This window comes from Kogia breviceps, chromosome 3 (genome assembly GCF_026419965.1).
Source record: "Kogia breviceps isolate mKogBre1 chromosome 3, mKogBre1 haplotype 1, whole genome shotgun sequence".
Lineage (NCBI taxonomy): Eukaryota > Metazoa > Chordata > Mammalia > Artiodactyla > Physeteridae > Kogia > Kogia breviceps.
Genome location: NC_081312.1, coordinates 8,789,822 through 8,803,896, shown reverse-complemented (window position 1 = coordinate 8,803,896; position 14,075 = coordinate 8,789,822). Strand labels below are relative to the sequence as shown.

At 52.5% G+C, this 14,075-nt stretch overlaps 1 protein-coding gene across 1 annotated transcript in view; it reads left to right on the top strand.

Annotated features, from left to right (window-relative positions):
- Nucleotides 1-13,851, top strand: part of C3H14orf132 (chromosome 3 C14orf132 homolog) — a 53,491-nt gene extending 39,640 nt beyond the window's left edge. Inside the window, exon 3 of the mRNA XM_059059314.2 lies at nt 5,693-13,851. Coding sequence (XP_058915297.2) covers nt 5,693-5,917 — 225 coding nt within the window. The 3' untranslated portion in view covers nt 5,918-13,851. The remainder of the gene's footprint in view (nt 1-5,692) is intronic.
- Nucleotides 13,852-14,075: the final 224 nt, after the last annotated feature.

Sequence of the window (14,075 nt, the reverse complement as noted above, 5' to 3'; positions counted from 1 at the left end):
AGCATCTCCCTTCTTCTCTGAGGCAGTCTATATTATTTTCCCCATTTTTAAATGAAAAACCTGAGCCTTGGGTTAAGAAATGGGTCTGGGTCCCACAGAAAGGAAATGTTGGCTCCGGGCCCAAATCTCAGCTTGCCCTCAGGACTCTTGGCCGATGGTCCAAGAATTCATTCATTCACCAAGTATGGTTTTTTGTGTGGTTTTTTTTGTGATACGCGGGCCTCTCACTGTTGTGGCCTCTCCCGTTGTGGAGCACAGGCTCCGGACGCGCAGGCTCAGCGGCCATGGCTCACGGGCCCAGCTGCTCCGCGGCATGTGGGATCCTCCCGGACCGGGGCACGAACCTGCGTCCCCTGCATCGGCAGGCGGATTCTCAACCACTGCGCCACCAGGGAAGCCCCCCACCAAGTATGTTTTGAGTGTTGGCTCTCTTCTAGGGTCGAGGATACTGTGGAAAAGAGGGAAGGTCCCTGCCTTCCTGGCAGCTATAGTTGAGAGGCCTGTATAGGTAACATTGACCTTGAACACTGACCATTGACCTTGACACTCTGTCCTGGTATCCCCTCTTCAACAAGCCAACCAGAGTTTTTCTGATCTTGACAAGATCATCTCTGATGAGGAGACGAGTCCCCCGCCCTTCTGATTGTTCATGTCTAACTGAGCAAGAGGAGACTTCTTCTCTTGTTCTGCCTCCTCGGGTCACACTCTTTGCTGCATGGTGGACCTCCGAGTGTTTGAAGTTAGGAATCATCACCCTCAAATCTGCTCCGAGCCGTCACCTCACCCAAGCCACTAATCCCCATCCTCAGGGGGTCAGCGACTACACCTGCCCACGGGGTTGAGAAGGCCCAGTTGCTCACCTCAGTAAGGGCCTGACACCCGGAGGTCATCTCCGAAAATGGCTTAAAATCAGGCCTGGCCGGCTGGAGGGCCTTTCAGAAAGACCTTCAGCCGTCATTCCTTCGTCCTCACCATGAATCAGTTTCTGCTCAAATCTTCCCAACTTCCGCATGGCAGAGTTGAGGCGGACCTTTTTCGGTTTTCTGTTTGTGGGATTTTGCTGTGTGAAGTTATCTTCACGTGTAACCCGGCACTTTGAAGTAGAATCTGTCTTACAAAGGAAAAAACATCGAAACCAACAAACGTGAGGAGTTGGACTGAGCAACAGTGCTGGCTGAGCTCAACAGGACTTGGTGGGAGTGGAGGGCCGCCTGTATGCAGATGAGTATCTGGTTAATTGCACAGAAGCGCACAACTGGAGATGCCAGGTGCCCGATTCCCTCACTTTAGCTTAAGCAATTGGATAAGAGATGCATGTCTCTCGGTTTTGAATTACTACACGAACGAGAGGAAAGAACGTTAGGAATGATTGAGCGACTGGTGCCACGTGTTATTTATCGCATATGAGCCGATTCCCTCCTTGTGAGGATCCTGCTGGTTCCACGGTATCGTCTTCATTACTTACAGGGAGAGAAATGGAAGCAGCTTGGTGAAGTGATTCGCTTGGCTGTACTATCTGTAATGAAGCAGGCAGGATTCACCCCCCGAGTCTTTCTGACGCTAGAACCCACTCCATCCCTCACACTCTGAGGCGGCAGAATCAGAGCCGCCAGCAGCTGTGACCTCTGGCAGTGCTGAGCTGTCCGTCCATGAGGTGCAGGGCAGAGAGGGGCTCAGCGTGGAGAGTGAGCTGTCTCATCGCCCGGAGCTCTGAGAGCGGGTGTATGAAGTGCAGCCCATGGGGGGGGGCTGTCTGCTGATTTCAAGTTCATTAATTCCACGCGGTCGTACTTGTCACTCTTTCTGTGTTACAAATGGGGTTAGGAGAGCATGAGATGAGTGGGCCATGGCTTTGCCTTCAGGAGTTCCCTGTGTGGTAGGAGACCTACCTCCAGTTAACTGAGCCTGTGGTTGTCACCTTACGTGGCCAGAGACCTTGCAGACGCGATGAAGGTGTAGGACCTTGAGATGGGAGACGATCCAAGTGAGCCCAACATAACGAGCACAGTCAGGCTTCTGACCTCCCGAACGGTAAGATAACAAATGTGTGTCCTTTTAAGCCACTGAGTCTGTGGCAATGTATTATAGCAGCCATAGGAAACGAACACAGGGCATTACCTACCCACAGGGAAGCAGAGAACAGGAGGGGGGCGCAGGGGGAGGGCAGCTGGCCCCATGCAGGTTGGCAGGACTGTGTCAGCCTGGGGGCTGCTCTCTCCTCCCCCCACCAAAGGCTCTGTCCAGTGCCCCCTCTTTCTCCCCCCAGTGAATTGGATGAAAATGCTCATCGAAGCCACATATGTCCCAAACAGGAGAGGAGGGAGCAGGCTTACGTCCAGGGATCTCAACAGGATGGAGAGTGGAATCGAGTCTGTCCAAAAACCCAGTGCCCTGGGGGAGGGAGGAGAGGCTGGGGAGGGAGGAGAGGCTGGGGAGGGAGGAGAGGCTGAGGCGGGCCGCTGGGCAGAGGGCCATGGGCATGGGGTTAATTCCGGGGAGGGGGGGCGCAGCAGGGGCGCCAGGGGAGGGGGCTGTGGAACCAGCAGGGGAGGGAGAAGGGCAGCTTCCTGTCCGGCCTCATGCCCACTCTCTGGCAGGTAGTCTCCACGAGCACACCTGAGTGATGCTTTCGCCGCGGGTGGGTCACATGAAGGTTCTGCCGATTTCCCCTAGAGAAGGGTGGTGCCGTCTCAGGGCAGCAGGAGGAAAGGGTACCCGCCAGGAAGGGGTGGGGTCAGTGGGGGCTGCTGGAGAGGCAGAATCAGCCAACGTTGTTGGTCCAAGTTGAGGCTGGTGTCGTTCATCCGTCACTCGGCAGGGATTTATCAGGCACGATTGTGTGCCCGACCCAGGCAAGGCTCTAGGAGTTCCACGATGAGAATAAGCTCATCTGCTGCCCGCTCAGAGCTTCCGGGCCACTGGGGGACGCAGATGGGAACTGCGTCTCGGGGTGGCTGCCCCCAAGGAAAGGATGTGGTCTTGGGGGTACTTGGGAGGGAAGGCTGTAGTGGACAGGACCATTGGCTGAGTCGGTTTAATGGGAAAGCTCAGGCCCCTCCCTGCAGGCCAGAGCATCATCGCTGCCTCTGCGGCCCCCTTAGCACGGATGTGCCTGATTCATCTGTAACCCATTCATCTGCGTCACCCGCTGGGGGACAAAAGGAGGTCACAGTTCTCCTATTTAAACTTTCAATTGCATTTTTAATAGAATATATGTTAATTGTCATTCTCATTGGTGTTTGTCATCGTATCTCTTAATATATACTGAATATGTTAATATGCTGTTTACTCTAATAAACATGTAAGAAGGACGCGTGTAGAAATGCAGCCCTGGGTGAAGTCTCACAAAGCGAGATCACCCCTGTAACCAGCAGCCCCATCGAGGATCTGCACGTGGCCTACCCTCAGCGCCCCCTGTTGGCCTCTTCCTGTTACTACAGCCCGAGCAGGTGCTCCGAAGCACCCATTGACACAGTCATGGGCATTCTTTAAAAAGAGGCCATTGAGATTCAGAGCAGGCCACACATGGAGACGCCTGAAAGTAGCCTCTCTGTGTGAATTCTCTGATGGCTGTGTTCCGTCAGTGTGGGGCTCTTTCTTTCCTACTCCCTCCCTCCCCTCCTTCTCGATCCTTCTCCTTCCTTGCTCTCACCCCCACCTGGAGCGTGGCCCTCACCTGTCTGGTTCACCACTGTCTGCAGAGTCTAGGACTGAGGGCCCTAATTAATCATCCCTAATACAAGTCAGACGGCGGCTGAGTGAGGCGGACCCCAACCCCCCGGGGCAGCGCACATGGCCGGGCTGGAGCGTGGCCCCTGGGGGTACTGACTGGTACATCTCCGGGGCCCAGTACTGAGTCTGACCTGGGAGTCGGGGAGGCTGTGGGCGGAACGGGAAACACCCTGGCTCCACAGTCGGACGCACCCGACTCTCAGCCCTGACCCCAGCACAGACGAGTACAGTGGCCTTGACCTTTGCTTACCCATCTGAAACGGGGGTACCGTGGTATGCTCCAGCAGGATAATTGAATGATTAAATGAGACTTTTTAAATCTCTAGCACATTCCATGACCATAGCTGGGCCTCCATGCTGGTAGTAGTAGTAGTAGTAGCTCAATAAATGTGTATTGAAGGAAGGCTTAACTGTTTAGTGCTCATTCGTTCATGTACCATTAAAAAAACACGTTTATTATGGGCCTAATACTTGCCAGAGCCAACCCTGGGGCTTAAGTCGTGTCAGCCTCTGGATGGGTCTGGAAGGGCCCGGACGGCCTGGACATTGGTCTTCTGGACTGTATCCAGGGCCAGGCCCTCCCTTTGAGCAGCCCAACTCACCCCCACCCGAGCACCTGAGTCTCAGGAATAAGGGGCTTTACAAACGCAAAGAGGAAGCCCTGATCCCTGGAGTGCGAACCAGCCGCTTCTTGTGCAGCAAAGCAAGGCCTTGGGAATTAGTCAGTCTTCTGGGTAGTTTTTCCTTGTGCATGAGAAGCTCTGAAGCATCATACCCGCTGACTGGGAAGTTCTGTATCTGGGTCTGCCTAATAAATGAAAATGCACATGCAGGGCTTCCCTGGTGGCGCAGTGGTTAAGAATCCGCCTGCTAATGCAGGAGACACGGGTTCGAGCCCTGGTCCAGGAAGATCCCACATGCCATGAAGGAAGTAAGCCCGTGCACCACAACTACTGAGCCTGCGCTCTGGAGCCCGTGAGCCACAACTGCTGAGCCCATGTGCCACAACTACTGAAGCCCGTGCGCCTAGATCCTGTGCTTTGCAACAAGAGAAGCCACTGCAATGAGAAGCCCACGCACCGCAAAGAAGAGCAGCCCCCGCTCGCCACAACCAGAGAAAGCCCGTGTGCAGCAACGAAGACCCAGCACGGCCAAAAATTAAAAAAATAATAAAAAATATAAAATAAAATAAAGCTAAGCAACTGATATTTTTAAAAATGCACGTGCAAGCATGTATGCATACACAAATGTATGTACAAGGGTGTTTACCAGTACATTATAATAGGAAAGCATCAAAATTCCTAAATCTCCAATTCTAGAGGAACGGTTAAATTATGGCTTGTATTTATGATAGAATATTATACAACTGTAAAACAGTATCCTGATAGGCCTTTAAATACAGGAATATAAAACCACATGTTTAAAAGTTCTCTCTCTCTCTCTCTCTCTCACACACACACACACACACACACACACACAGAAAAAAATTAGAAAGGAAGATGTGAATAGTGATTATCCCAAAGTCGTGAGATTATGATTCTTTTTTCCTCCTCTTTTGTATTTTCTTAATGTTCTATGCTGAGCCGATATTACTTTTACAATTAGAAGAATAAAGACATTCGACGATGTGCACTCTCCTGGAGGGCCTGGCATTTAGAGAGGGATGGTCTGTAAGTCCCAGTGAGTTGCCAACGAGCCTTGAGATAGTCTGCTGAGCTGCTCGGGGCCTTAACCTCTTCATCTTTAAAGTGGGTATGAGTGTCTGCCTCAGAAGGTTGCTGTGAATGCTAATTTTTCTAGCTGAAAATATGCACTGTCATTTATTTAAAGGACCCAAAGCAAAGCCCAGCTCGGTGCTGTATCTTCGAGGGGTCTGCTTGACCAGGCAGCTGCCCCTCTGCGGGCAGCCTCCCGGCGGCTCCCGAGGGCTCTGGTTAATTCTCTCTCTCCTTCTTCTCAGCTGCCCATGATGGGAGGTGCCTTCATGGACTCGCCCAACGAGGACTTCAGCACCGAGTACTCCCTCTTTAACTCCTCCACCAATGTGCACGCGGCCTCCAACGGCCAAGGTCAGCCGGAGGAGCTGCCAAGGTCCTCCAACGACGCCGTCTTGCTCTGGATCGCCATCATAGCGACGCTGGGTAACATTGTCGTGGTGGGGGTGGTGTATGCCTTCACCTTCTGAGCCGCGGGAGCTCCAGGATGCCCCCGCCCCGCGCTGGGCTCACAGCGGGGCACTGTCGCCGTGGGCCTTTGGCTGCACCCGCGTTCTAGAACCGGGAGTTCTGACCAGGTGCGCCGTCTCTCCAAGGGGAGCCACCATGCGTCTGGGATTTCCCCAAGCGGCCCTGATTTCAGATACTCCAGGCTGTGGTCCAGCTGATCGAGAAAATGTGGGAGCCTGGGCTTCCAGCCCCCAGAGGCACGCCGGAGTAGACTGGGGAATTCTCGAGACTGCATTCCACGAACATGAGACCAGAGGGAACAGCCAGTCAGTTGAAATTACAGACATGGTTGGATGATCCCTTGCTGGCACTAAATAATCACTTCTGTGTCTTGTTTTTCCGCCAGCTTACCTGAGGGCAAGGGCAGCCCTCAGAACTCGAGCGTTCCCACCCCGATCTGGTTTCCCAGTCAGCCCCTCGGAATGTTGGTGGTGGTCACTTGAAGGGTCATAGAACGTTCCTCATTTGACTTGGAAATGGCATCTTTGTTACCAGACACCCGGCCCCTTATGAAACCCAAGGATGGGGGATTCCTGCTGACGTGGATTTCAGGGGTGGTAGAGATGGTGGTTTTTATCTGCTGGATGGACTTTCTCTCCTTTGTGAAAAGAGGAGAAGGTGCCTTTAAAAATTAGATCTGCCAGGCAGTTAACTCTTTAGATCACCCACTGAAGATGCTCTTTCCTCTCGGAGAAATCACGGAATTTTAAGGATGAGGTGTGTGTACCTCATCGACTGGCGGGTGGGAGGGAGAGGGACATGATTTGCCTGTGGTCCCAGGGCATGTAAAGGCAGGGGTCAGAGCAGGAGCGACATTTCCTGACCATCCGTTCTGGGCAGCCTCTGCCCCAGCAAAGCACTGTCTTGAACAGATTCCTGCCTTCTCCGCTGCCCTGGGGAGAATATCCAGAGGGTCTCGGAGCTGTGTGCAGGGTGGGCAGGGAGTTAAGACACCCACGCTGTCAACTTGGTTTGGCTACCATGCACTCTTGCAGGTGTAGATGTGTTCTGCCCGAGTCAGTTTCCTTACAAGCTTAGAAGGCAGCGGCTGGGGGGCCTGGCGAACCTGGGAGCCCCTCATCAGGACCAGAGCGCTGTTGGCCTTTGGCTGCACCCACGTGCTGGGGGGGTCAGTATAGGAAAAGGGTTCACTTTTCTTCAGGGTGCGGTGCCCCCCTTCCTGAAACGGCTCTCCCTGTGCCCCCAAGAGTGGGACGAGCTCAGACACGGGCTTGCCTTGCCTACAAGCCGGGAGTGGCTCTCTTCTTGCTTCCTCCCTGCACTCTACAAAAGAAAATAGACGGCGTAAACTCCTCCTCTGTGGCTGAGAAACTCCAGAGACTGGTAAAGAAGCCCTCCTGCATATTTGGGGACAATTGCAAAAAGGCTGAATTTGTCACCGTGGTCTCAGGAGAAATGAGTGTTTTGGATAAGCAAAGGGACGTCTTAATTGTCCAGAGGCAGCCACTCGTCTGTGGGAGGCAGGCACCGGAGCTGCCGTGATAACGGGATTAGCAGCCCACGCTCCAGACAGCGCCGGCCGCCAGCTCTTATTGGCCGCATCTGTCGCTGCCGCCTGGCGTCCATCCACACGTGCTTCGGTTCAAGCGGAGGTCGTGAGCACACACAGCCGGCGTGACCTTTGCGGAGCGGGAGAAGGGCTGTGGTACCTTTTGCCTGGACTCCTTCTGGAATCGCTGACCGGGCCCTGCTGTCTGGAGGCAGGACCAGCCTGGAGGCGGGGCTGGGTGGTGGCCACGGTGAGCACATCATTCCAGCAGCTTCTCCAGCAAACTCCTCTCCGTCCAGGCCTGGCATCTGCCGTGTGAGTGAGGTCTTTCTTAGACACGTGGCTTTATGAGGGAACCCAAGGGGGGAACTCCAGAGCCAGGGTGGGGAGACAAGGTGTCTTCATGGGAGCCATCCAGCCCAAATACCCCGATTCTTTGCCTTCTGACCCCCTATCCCCAGAGAGCCTGCAGCCCTGTAGGAGGCAGGTGGCAGCTCCCCGTTCTCAGATGGCCTGTGGAGATGGCTGTGGGAGAGAAGGTTCTATGTTTTATATCAGGCGGAGGAGTGGGGAAGAGAGAAAAGGTTGGCTTTTAGCTCTAAGAAGACCTCCAGCCTCCCAGGGCAGCCCTGGTGGGCCCTGTGTTCGCCGGGTATTTCTGGGCACAGAGGTCTCCCCTCTGAAGGTTTTGTTTTCCCTGACATGAAAACTGACATGTTGTCCGTTCAATTCAACTTTCAAGTCTTTCTTTTCAGTGTCAGGGCCATAGATGGTCAAGAGCTTTAAAGAGCTTCTTGTCTAAACCACACATCATACGGATCACAGTGACTTACCCGGGGCCACCCCATCTCCACCTCCTGTTAATTTCTTTTCCCCCTGCACTCAGATAAAAACAGGGATCAATGCGCACGTTAGATTTCTAGCCAGAGTGCACTGCCCTTTCCCTCCTGCTGCACTTGGGGCTATGTCTTTGATGTTAAGTAAAGGCCAAGAGATCTGACATCATCGCCTGAGTCCCAGCCTTGTGCCAGATTCATAGGCACAGATTTAATCCTTACGGTTCCCTTAGAGCATCACTGCTCCAACACGCAGATAAGGGACCAGAAGCTCCGAGGAGTGGAATAACTTGCCCGAGGCCGCACAGCAGGAAAGTGAGGATCCGGCTGAACTTGAACCATCTGGCTTAAAGCCAGGCTCCTTCTGGGACACCATGCTGCCTTCAGTGGCTGGGTGGCCCCTCCAGGGCACATCTAAGCCAGGCCCTGAGTCTCCAGGGGCCGTTTCCCGAGCTCCCACATCATGACGTGGCCTGAGCCGGCTCTGGCTTCTGCAGGTTGAAGTCTGACCATCCTTGGAATGGGGCATGCTCACCCCCCTCTCTGCCCAGGCTTTGGGGTTGGTGGTCCCTGTTGCCTGCCCCCCCCCCCCGCTTTAAGTTGAACTCAAGTCTCTGCCTGGCCAGAGAAGTTTCCCAGAGACCAGCTTTCTCGGGACCCATGAAGAAGGCCCTGGCCCAGACGCGGAGCCCCACAGAGGGACCCACGTGAGGAGTGAGGCTCACGCAGCCAGAGTTGATCAGCAGAATCATGGGATGGTGTGTGTTGCAGGTTGGGCCCCAGCCCAGACTCAGGTCTCCCGCTGAGCCCCAGCTCAGCTGCTCCTTTGTCGGAGCCCAGCCTGGGGCTCCCGTTCTGGCTCCTCCCAGGTGGGGCTGGCCCCTGAGCCCACCCTGGCTTGATGGGTCCCTGCTGAGGAAGGAGGGCTTGGCTCTTTAGGAGCTGCTCCCCAGAGAAGGGGTCCTACCATTGCTGGAACGCCCCTCTGCGTGCATATCCCCTCTGCAAGCCGTGGGTGTCGCACACCTGTGTGTGTTTGCACTTCACCGCACAGAGCAGCACTTGCTTCATGAGGTCATGAGTTGCAGTCCTTGGAGCTTCGGAGGAGAGGCCAGGCCAGGGGACACTTTTGCCAGGCGTGTCCCAAGGGGATTCCGCTTCCTATAGGCCTTGGGAGAGTCAACTGCTCTGCCGGCCCCTGCTCTGTCTTTGCTGCCCTTTCCATGGGATCAAGAGGCAAATGAGACTCCCTTGACCCCGTCTACCCCCCAGAGAAAGATGCTCATATTTCCTTTCAGGGGTCCCCCGGAATCCGAGGGAGAAAAGCAGGGAGGACAGGCTAGTACCACCGGCCTCGAGGGACAACAGGCCATTTTCCAGCTCGTTCTGAACGGAAGGACTCGCTGCCCGCCAGCCCACTAGCATCTGTCGGAATCCCTCCCTGGAGCCTGGAGACACTTGGCTGCCATCTACACCGCTGCCCGATTCCTTCCAGACAAATGGTCCTCTCCTTCTGCAGGAACTTGACCTTCCCTCATTATTAGCAGTGATATTATTAACAACGATTATTGCTGTCGTTACACACCTTCCTTGTGCTGTGTGCTGTATGTATCTCACTTACTTCTCAAATCACCCCTCGGGGACAGGAGTGAGGGTACAGAGAGGTGCACAGGAATTATTGTCACATTTTTCTGCTGAGAAAGCTGAGGCCAGGCTGTGTGCCCGGCAATCCATAGCTGAGGAGCTGTGATTCAGGCCCAGGTCTGCTGGCTCTGCAGGCTGGGCGGTTACCTTGCGTCTCCGTCTCCCTGCATGTGCACCCTCCATGATGAGCCCTCTGGGATGGACCAGCCCAGGATGGGCCTCTGAGGCTACGCAGTTCTGGTCCTGGAGAAGGGGTTTTGAGTGTACGTCCTAGAAAGGGGCGGACAGCACTGCCCAGGTATTTATCAGTTGCAGAACCTCACAGCCGCAAGAGGCTTTAGAGAGCATCTAATCGGGACCTTAACTTTCGGGAGGTCAGCTGGGGCCACATCATAAATTAGTGGAGAGCTGACAGATCCCCGGATGGAGGCCTGGCCCGGGGCGCTGTGCGTTCACTGGGGAGCACAGGGGGGCCCTGGCTTGCCAGTTCCAGCCTTGGGACAGACATCGTGCTCTCTGCTGGTTATCATCCGGCCCCCTTCGCCCCTTTGACTGTCCCCAGAGCAAGTCCTGGGTGGGCTGGGCTGCCGTGATGGAGATGCCCAGGGAGCTGTGTGTCTGGCCCAAGGGAGCAGTTGGAACCTGAATGTCCCATGTTTTCCTGGCCCACCTCTCCTGCCCCAGCCGCTCCACAGGGCCCTGACCTCAGTCACGTGGTGAGAGGGTCATGATAGGGATGGAGGGGAGGCTGGGTGGCTGAACACGGAGAGCCCACGGGGGTGGAGTCTGTAATCTCCAAGCGGAAAAAGAAGCCACTCCAAGAAACCCAGGTAATCAGAATTCAGTGGTGGCCAGGTGTCCCCAGCAAGTCACTTCTGAGATCAGACCTTGAGCATTTTCTTGCCTTCTTTTTTTGGGGGGGATGGGAGGCTGGGGGTGGACAGGGGACAAAACCGTGCAAACCATGGTGATTAAAGGTAGGAAAGTTCCCCACCCCCCATCAGAGTGAGAAAACGGCAGCTATCAGGAGTGCAATGGAATTGTCAAAAGTACCTAAAAAGGACTATGTAAATTTTGGAAAAGTCTGCATGGCTTGTTCTGAGTCTTGGTAAAAAGTCATACTTTTTTTTTGTCAAGATAGACAATAAAAGCAGAGAAAGCCCTTGGAGGGGTTGGCTGGGCTGCACAGTTCCCGGGATGTGCTGGGCACCTGCCTTTTGACCACCGTGCACACTTGCACCTGCCCAGACCTCTCCAACCAGCTGTTGAATGAGGTCCATCGTGTCTGCTCCTGGGTCCTTTTGCAAGCTGACTTCCTGCATTCCCAGGAGGAGGTTTGAGACCCGTGCTGCCTTGGGAATAAATCCTGACAGACGTACGAGTCACCTTTGCAGGAATTTGTGTGCCACAGCTACTGGGGGAATCCAGAGCCTTCCCTCCCCACCGATCCCTCTCCACGTGGTTGAGCAGCCACCAGTGGCCCCAGCATCGGTCTCATCGGCTGTCTTTCCCCCAGTGTCTTAATGGACCAGAGAATCACTACATTTATAGTTCAAAGCATTGGCCCAGCAATCCAGATGTTCTGACCTAGGTTCTGTAAGCTGGCAGGAAGGGCGCTTCCAAACTTCTACACTTTCCTCAAGGAAACTGAGCCTCCAGGAGTTTCGGGAGAGTTGCGAGGTCCTGTTTGGGTGAACAGAAGAGTGGGGTCTTGAGCCCAGGGCATCTATCGATGAAGTTTCTGAACCACTAGGACTGTGGTTCTCAACTGGGGGCGATTTTGTCCCCCGGGGCACCTTTGGCAATGTCTGAAGACAGTTTTGGTTTTCATGAACTGGAGGGACGTGTTCTGCTGGCATCTAGTAGACAGAAACCAGGGCTGCTGCTCAAGAGCCCGCGGACAAAGAATCTTCCATCCCGCAAATGCCAACAGTGCCGAGGCTGGGAAACCCAGGTTTAGGCTGTGCTATATCTCTGACTCCAAAACTATGGGTATCTTCCAGATCTCCACCTTTCCCCATTTGTGAGTCATTTAATAAATCCAAGGTCTCCTGAGCTACAGAAGTGAACACGGTTGCTGCCTCAAGTTCAAATAATTCCAGCCAAGGGCAGTGATCTGGAATCTAGCAAGTTGTTTGGAAATCCAAGTCCTCTCCCTTTCCATTGTCTTGGGCTTTCATGGGGAGTCACCCTGGATGGAGGACCGTACAAAGTAGATGTGACGGTGGGGGTGAACTTGTCCCACGTCCTCCCACCCAGTAGCTGTGGGTCTCTGGGACCTTGAGGGACCTGGCTCGTCACCAATAGAGCTGAGAGATGCTTCTTGGGGAAAATCTTAGATAGGGTGGAGGTAAGGGAGCTGGTTCACAGCCTTTGGGCGAATCCACATCTTCTCTTGTTCTGACCTTTTCCCACCCTATTTCTCCCAGTTGAAAGCATACTGACACTCTTTCTACTATTTAAACTTTATCCTATTTAAAGTTTTAAACCTTAATCTTGTAACTAGCCACAGTCCAGATGCCAATTCTTCATGCTGAGAGAATCGGAAATGTTTCTCTGTCTTACTAACGTTTGCATGTTCAACTTGTAAGTGTAAGCAGTTTACTTAATAAAAAGGTATTTTAACTATTCTTGTAGTCCTTTGCTACTGAAGCCCCCAGGTTTCCGCGATGAGGTCACTAACTTTTACTACGGTGAAAAGGCTATTTCTTTTTTTTTTTTTAACATCTTTATTGGAGTATAATTGCTTTACAATGGTGTGTTAATTTCTGCTTTATAACAAAGTGAATCCATTATACGTATACATATGTACCCATATCTCTTCCCTCTTGCGTCTCCCTCCCTCCCACCCTCCCTATCCCACCTCTCTAGGTGGTCACAAAGCACCCAGCTGATCTCCCTGTGCTATGCGGCTGCTTCCCACTGGCTATCTATTTTACGTTTGGTAGTGTATATGTCCCTGCCACTCTCTCACTTTGTCCCAGCTTACCCTTCCCCCTCCCCATATCCTCAAGTCCATTCTCTAGTAGGTCTGTGTCTTTATTCCCATCTTGCCCCTAGGTTCTTCATGACTTTTTTTTCTTTCTTAGATTCCATATATACGTGTTATCATACGGTATTTGTTTTTCTCCTTCTGACTTACTTCACTCTGTATGACAGACTCTAGGTCCATCCACCTCACTACAAATAATTCAATTTCGTTTCTTTTTATGGCTGAGTAATATTCCATTGTATATATGTGCCACAGCTTCTTTATCCATTCATCTGTTGATGGACACTTAGGTTGCTTCTATGTCCTGGCTATTGTAAATAGAGCTGCAATGAACATTTTGGTACATGACTCTTTTTGAATTATGGTTTTCTCAGGGTATATGGCCAGTAGTGGGATTGCTGGGTCGTCTGGTAGTTCTATTTGTAGTTTTTTAAGGAAGCTCCATACCTTTCTCCATAGTGGCTGTATCAATTTACATTCCTACCAACAGAGCAAGAGGGTTCCCCTTTCTCCACACCCTCTCCAGCATTTATTGTTTCTAGAGTTTTTGATGATGGCCAATCTGACCGGTGTGAGATGATATCTCATTGTAGTTTTGATTTGCATTTCTCTAATGATTAGTGATGTTGAGCATCCTTTCATGTGTCTGTTGGCAATCTGTGTATCTTCTTTGGGGAAGTGTCTATTTAGGTCTTCTGCCCATTTTTGGTTTGGGTTGTTTGTTCTTTTGTTGTTGAGCTGCATGAGGCTATTTCTTAACGTAGGTTTCAATGTGCTCTTTTGATTCAAAATCTCTAACCTTAATGGATGTAAAAATGTGGCCTGTGGAATCACATCCCTTTGACTCATGGCACTGTTGCTGTTGTCGTCATTTTCTATTATGATAATTAAAAAAAGAGAAGAAAACGTTAACTCCTTTGTGTCTGACTCCAAGCTGTGCTTTGTCTCCAGGTTGCTGTCCACTCACCTTGGTGAGGCTTGGTGCCAGCGTTACCTCCCTTCTTGTGCTCCTTCTGATAGGGACAGAGTAAAGGGACAAAGTAGGTGATTAAATAGTTAATCCCACTAAAGGATCATAAGTAAAGGAAAAAGTATGGGAGACCCCTGTAAGTTAACGATCACTCAAGAAAGCAGGT